This window comes from Silene latifolia, chromosome 11, assembly GCF_048544455.1.
Source record: "Silene latifolia isolate original U9 population chromosome 11, ASM4854445v1, whole genome shotgun sequence".
NCBI lineage: Eukaryota > Viridiplantae > Streptophyta > Magnoliopsida > Caryophyllales > Caryophyllaceae > Silene > Silene latifolia.
Genome location: NC_133536.1, coordinates 195,040,176 through 195,047,426, shown reverse-complemented (window position 1 = coordinate 195,047,426; position 7,251 = coordinate 195,040,176). Strand labels below are relative to the sequence as shown.

The 7,251-nt window shown below is 36.1% G+C and overlaps 1 protein-coding gene across 1 annotated transcript; it reads right to left on the bottom strand.

The window, feature by feature from the left end:
• Nucleotides 1-2,102: 2,102 nt before the first annotated feature.
• LOC141614559 (uncharacterized) lies at nucleotides 2,103-3,164 on the bottom strand. Its single transcript, XM_074433303.1, has one exon. The coding sequence runs from the start codon at nucleotides 3,162-3,164 to the stop codon at nucleotides 2,103-2,105; it is 1,062 nt and encodes a 353-aa protein (XP_074289404.1).
• Nucleotides 3,165-7,251: the final 4,087 nt, after the last annotated feature.

Here is a 7,251-nt window from a genome sequence, read left to right as displayed (position 1 = left end):
AACTGTTATATTTAATTAATGTATATAATGTAAGCTTGAACGAATTAAGATGTTAATTCGTAATTAAACGTAATCATCAATTTGTTACTACTTTTTTACCTAATTCTCTCCTTATTTGAGGAGTCACTCGGTCAAAACAAAAGAGAAGAAAAAAATATCTCCCCTTTTTCTCTCCCTTTTCCGGTTATAATAGGGTAGAAGGGAGATCATTTTGTTACTACTTTTTGACCTAATTCTCTCATCATTCACACACAAAACCCTAAAAATTAATCGTCAATTTTGGGGATCTCATTCTAGCAAATTGAGGGGTATTTCTCTTAGCATCTTGGGTGCAACAATTAGAAGAATATCAATTTGATATTTGTTCTTAGACAATATTTGCTAGGACCAAAGGTTATTTCTTAATCTCTTCTCTTTTTGTTTATGTAAATTCGTTTATGACTAGTTTTCATAATTATAATTTCGTTATAATCCGTAATTTCTTAGAGGAAGTATATCGATATTTCCTACAAGTGGTATCAGAGTCAAGGCTACGAAATTATTTTATATGATTTTCATAAATGTATTCAAACAAAAATTTCGAGAAAGAAAAAAAAAAACCTTCGGCCGAATTTTTAAAAAAAATTTTGCCGAGAGAAAATTTTTTTTGCCGAGTTGTTTTTGTTCTTGTTTTGATATTTTTATTCCATTTCATTTATTGATATTGTTGTTTTAATAGGTTAAAATGATAATATGATAAATTTGTAGATGTTTTGATTTAATAAAAATTAAATTGAAATGTAAATGGAATTGTTTTGTTTTTATGATGATAATTTGTTTTTGCTATATAGTTTTTGGCATACATGAGATTAAATTGTTGTTTAAGAATCATGTTTCATTAATTTATATGTTGATAATTATGCCAATCTTGTTCAAATAGCAACTTTAAACAAATATGTTCATCTGATTGTTGTTTTTTGATAAAAAAAAAAACTTGTTTTTCGGTTTTAGGGTTTTGCCGAGAGCTCAAAAGAAAAAAAAAACTGTTTTTTTGTTTTTGCAGAAAACCGTGAGCAATAAAAAAAAATTATGTTTTTATTTGGCACAATGTCGTGAGCAGAAAAAAATAACAAGGGGCTGTTTTTATTTTTTTTGGCCGAGAGCTATTTATAAAAATTTTTATTTTTGGCCTACAATCTTTATACATTATTTATAATGTATGATGTTTGTTGTGAAAAGGTTCACAAATCAAAGATACCTAATTATTTTAAAGAGGTTTAAAATAATGTTGGATTAATTCATATTACAAGATTAATATGTATTTAGATTGAATTTATTGTGAGTAATTGAGGAATTGTCACATAATTTAATCATTTAAATAGGTGGTTTGGATAAATTACTCTACATAATTAAGGAATTATGTCTTGAATAATTAATTTATAGTTGATGCATTTTTATTTAGTTGAATGTTTCGTTGAATGGTTTAATTTACGTATTTTTGTAATCGGTTGTAATTTGTAATACCTAGTGTGGCCTTAGTTAAATTATGTTTTCGTAATGATGGAAACATAATTTTTATGTAATTTTGAGATCTCGAATCTCCTTTAATTTTCTTTAAGTATTATGGTTTTGAAATTAGAATGTAAATAGGTTTATTGTGTAATTTTTAAATTGTAATTTTTGAGAAGACTAAAGATGGAGATTGGATTGCTCACTCCCGCTACATGGACCAAGATGGAACATCAAGACAAGCTTCTCGGGTCCAAGGATGGATTCCAAAGTTGTATTTATGTTCATTTTGGTAGATAGGCCACACTAGGACTTTATTTTGTTTTACGTTTTTTTCATTCTTATTGCTTTTCATTTGCATGATAGTTGGTGCATCATTTTCCGCCTAAACCAAACCACCTACTAATATGCATGAAAATTGACTCTTATAGATTGAATGTTAGTTTTCATAGACATACAGATGTCACACATTTTAAGCCATCATCTTAGTTTATTCATTCACGCATGCTAGATATTTTTGCAAAAAAGTTATCATTTCATTTCTTAATAAGAAAAGAAATTACAATTTGCAAAACTATCCACTAAAGAATTACAATTCTAAAGGAAAAAATCCTCTAAACAGCTTGAACACTATCCATAAAAAGCTCAGAATGGCGCATATGCATACGAACAGCTATCTGGAACTTAAGCTTGTTGAGCAGAGTAGAGTGGGAAAGCTTCTCCTGAGCAAAAATCCTGCGGTTCCGTTCAGTCCATACAGAATGTACCACAGCAGCTATGGAAATGAGATACCAATGCTTTCTCCAAGTAGGTAGAGATACCGGATGAGAAAGTTCATGATGCAAGGGTAAAACAGGCCTATTTATGTGCATCCACTGAAGGATAGAAGACCAAAGATGAGTAGAAAAAGGACAGGAGAAGAAGAGATGAGCATGGTCCTCCTCATGGCATTCACACAGACAGCATCTATTAGCAAGGGAGAAACCTCTTCTTTGAAGATTATCCACAGTAGCAAGCTGCCCTTGAACTGCCATAGATGCAATGATTTTATGACTAGGTATAATCCCTGAATAAGTGAGAGTGGTTGCCCAGTTCCCAACAGGCGTAAGCTGTCTAAAGAACAAGTAAGGAAGATGAGCAGGGAAAAGAGATCCAGCACACCAAGCATTAATCTGAAGCTGAGCTTGCTGGACAGACCCAGTGAGAGAGATAAAGAGGTCCCTAATTTTGAGAACATCTCTGAAACAAGAAGGGAATTGATCTTTACTGATGACTGTCCATAAAGAATCCTGTTTCAGGACATTGGTCTTGATCCAGAGAGCCCACAAGCCAGTGTCAGGAAAGGAAAGCTTCCATACCCACTTCAGTAACAGGGCTTGATTCCAGGAGAGAAGATCCTTAATATTGAAGCCACCATAGGTCCAAGGAGTACAAATAGCATACCAGCTTTTGAACACTAGTCTTCTAGTACCCGTAGGAATATTCCAAAAGAAGTCCTTACTGATTTTATTAATATGATGAATGACCTCCTTAGGAAGAAGGAGACTGGAACACCAGTAATTATCCAACCCAAAAAGTACAGAATTCAAGAGCTGAACCCTACCAGCATAGGAAAGAACATGAGAAGACCAGTGGTGAATGCAATTCTGGATTTTAGTAATTAAAGAATCATTCATAGACAGTTTAAGCTTGGAGGTAGCTAGGGGAAGTCCAAGATATCTGAAAGGAAATTATCCAAGGGAAAATCCTGTAGCTTCCATAATCTCATTCATTATAGAAGGTTCAACCCCACCAAAGTAAATATTGGTTTTATCAATATTAGCATGCAAACCAGAGAGAAAGGCAAACTCAGAGAGAGCTGTTTTAACAGCTTTAACAGAAGGCACATCTCCCCTTACAAAAATCATCAAATCATCTGCAAAGATTAAATGAGTGAGATTGAGTCTACTACATTTTGGATGGTAGGAGACCTGAGGTTTTGAACAAATCCTTCTGAGAGACCTTGAAAGAATTTCCATGCTAAGGACAAAAAGGTAAGGAGAAAGAGGATCTCCCTGCCTTATACCACTTTTACCAGGAAAAAATCCAGAGATATTGCCATTTATTTTAAAAGAGTACCAGGTATTAGATATGCAACCCATAATCCACTTGGAAAACAAAGGACGGAAACCTAAGACCTGAAGCATTTGAGAGATAAAATCCCATTGGAGGGTGTCAAAAGCTTTTCGAATATCCACCTTAATTAAGCATCTGGGAGAGATATTCCTCCTATTGTAGCCTTGAACAAGAGCCTGAGAAAGCATGATGTTTTCAAAAATACTTCTCCCTTTCACAAAAGCAGCCTGCTCATTACCAACAATAGAGGGTAAGACATGTTGGATTCTATTAGCCAAAATTTTACTAACAGTTTTATAGAAAACTGTGCAACAAGAAATAGGCATGTAGTCCAAAACTGATTCAGGAACTTGCTTCTTAGGAATTAAAGAAAGAAGAGTAGCATTAGCTTGCTTGGCCATATTTCCAGTGCTGAAAAAACTAAGGATAGCAGCACAAAATCCTTTGCAATAATAGACCAGGCAGACTTAAAAAAGCCTGAAGAAAACCCATCAACCCCTGGACTGCTGTTAGAATCAATACTGAAAACTGCTTCCTTAATTTCCAGCTGAGTAATGTCCCTAAGAAGATTGATATGGTCAGAAGGCATAACATAACCATCCTGTCTTAACAACTCAGCATCCAAGACAGAGACTGGTTGATTGGAACCAAGGAGATCAGAGTAATAGTCTTGAAAGGCATGGGTAACTCCTTCCTGGCCAGAGTAGATAACCCCATTTTTGTCCTTAATGGACCCAATAAATTGTTGATGTCTTCTTTCAGCAATTTTGGCAAAGAAATACTTCGAATTAGTATCAGTCTGTTGTAGGTGAGCAATCTTGGCTCTTTGTTGAAGGATAGAGAGCTCAATAGATTTGAGACGAGTAAATTCTTTGACAGCAAGTTTCTCCTCAAGAATGAGAGAAGAGGAGAAAGGATCAGTAAGCAAGTTAGACTGGACATCCTTGAGTTTTTGCCTAGCATTTTTAACTTTTTCAGAGATTCCACTGAAATGAGACTGGTGCAATTTTCTGAGAGCTGCTTTAACATTCTTAAGCTTCTCAAAAAAACAAAAAATGGGACTACCTGCCTTAGAAGTTTTCCAAGCACTTTTGACAGTTGCCTCATAGTCAGGATGCTCTATCCAACTGTTAAGAAAGCTAAATCTCTTAGGGATTTTTCTTTCAGTAAACACTGTAACCACCACTGGGGAGTGATCAGAGAGCCCAGATTCATGAAAATGAGCACTAGAAGAAGAAAAAGAAGTTGCCCAACTAGAATTGATAAGGACCCTGTCCAATTTAGACCAGACTCTAGTCTGCTGTTCCTGCTTATTAGTCCAGGTCAGATCAGTACCTGAACTAGAAATATCATCAAGAGAGCAGGAAGCCAAACAGGAGTTGAAAGTCAGCATATCTTGCAAAACAGGAGGATTAGAACTCAATTTAGTTCACTTAAAATGAATTAAAATAAAGTTGATGGGATCTTCCTCTAAATCTGAAATTGAGACTAATCTTTATAAGGGCAAACAACTATGAATCCCTTCTTCGTTGGTAGGCATATAGCACCTTACTCTCCATATGACCCCTTCTACGTTGGGTAAGTAGTTTGTGTTGACTTAGTTTACCTCAACATTATAATCCAAAGAGTTTCTCGTGATTATGATGGACTAAAGATAGAATTTACAGAAATTTATCGACCGAGAATTCTATAAGTAGAATTAGCCAAGAGGTTGGCTTATCAATTTACAGATAATTGAGTCTTGGGATCATTTATATAATTCTTGAGGGAGGTCAATTGTATAAATGCTTGAGTCTTCGCGTTACAACAGTATTACATAAGACTTAAATCATAAACGATGAGTATGCTTATTATATTTAATTCTTCTTTTCGCAGTGTAGAATATGTTTTATTTTGATAATACTGTTACAACAAATGGCTGGAAATAACGAAATCCCTATGCCAAGTGCCACACTTGGACGCGAGTCCTGGCTAAAAGCTTTCATGGACCACATGAATCAGTTCACATGTCTGAAAAATGACGGGTCCAACTTTGCGGACTGGGAAGCATCATTGCGGAATGCTGCCATTGCTGACGTTAAGCTCAAGTACTTAACTGAGCCAATACCGGTAAACCCAGGCCCTAATGCAGGAGTTAACGAGTCACTTGCTTATAGTGACTTCGTCATGGAAGCGGGTGCGATAAAGAACGTACCCATTTTTGCAATGGAAACCAATTTGCAAAGACGCTTCATTGCCCAAGGTGCAAACAAGATTTTCACCACGCTCACTAATGAGTTCTCAAAAGCACCGAGAATCGTTACTTATGAGCATACTTGTCGCTTCTTTGATGCGAAACTCCAGAAGGGCCAACCGGTTAGCCCACACATTCTTAACATGATTGAGAATGTCGAGAAATTGGAGGCACTTGATTGCAAAATCAGTGAGAGCATAGTTATTGACCGTATGCTTCATTCACTTCAAGATGGTTTTGCCCTCTTTAGGGCAAATTACTATATGAATGACATGAAGAAAAGTCCCCATGAGCTACACTCACTTCTCGTACAGACCGAGAAGGATATGAAATTGAGTGGGAGCATGAAGCAAGATGTTCTCATGATTTCCAACAAGAATAAGGGTAAGGGCAAGGCTCATGGCGACCTAACTGTAGGAAAGCCAAAGTTTAAGAAGCCAGGAAACGGTAAGAGTGGGCCTGGTGAGACTAGTGGTTCACAAGGCAAGACAAAGAGCAAGGGCGGTGATATTGAGTGCCACCATTGTCACAAGACTGGATATTGGAGGAGGAACTGTCCCGTGTACCGTGAGGACATAAAAGCAGGCCGCGTCACTCCTGTTGGTATGTCATCTTATATTCATATGATTGAGATTAACCATGCAAGTTTCGGAACTTGGGTACTTGATACTGGTTGTGGTTCTCATCTGTGTAATCATTTGCAGGGCCTAAAAAACATCACACCTCTCGGAAAGGGTGATGTGGACCTGCGAGTCGGGAATGGAGCTAGAGTTGCTGCAGTCTCAAAGGGAACATACGTAATCCAACTCCCAAGTGGTTTTGAGTTATATTTATATAACTGTTACTATGTACCCAGTTTATCTAAGAACATTATTTCTGTTTTCGTACTTGATAAAGACGGTTTTACATTTTCAATAAAGGATAATAGCTGTATTTTCTCTTTCAATGAAATAGGTTATGGCAAAGCAGTTTCCATGAATGGAATTTACATCTTAGATCAAACCACAGATATATTACATGTGAATAATAAGAAATTAAAGGTTGGTGACAAAGATCAAACTTATCTATGGCATTGTCGAATGGGACACATAAATGAAAAACGTGTAAAGAAACTCGTCGAGAATGGGACTATTCCCGCATTCGATTTTTCTACATTTGGCACGTGTGAATCATGTCTCATCGGCAAAATGACTCGAATTTCCTTCAAAGGTGTTGGAATGCGCGCTAGTGACCTATTAAGACTCATACATACTGATGTATGTGGACCTATGTCAATTACCGCTAGAGATGGCTATAGATATTTTATCACTTTCACGGACGATTTGAGTAGATACGGATATGTCTACTTAATGAAGCATAAAAGTGAGTCCTTTGAAAAATTCAAGGAATACCAGAATAAGGTTGAGAACCAACTG

Excerpts from the sequence above, each read along its gene's own strand:
- LOC141614559 (XM_074433303.1), bottom strand. The coding sequence starts at position 3,164 with ATGAATGATTCTTTAATTACTAAAATCCAGAATTGCATTCACCACTGG.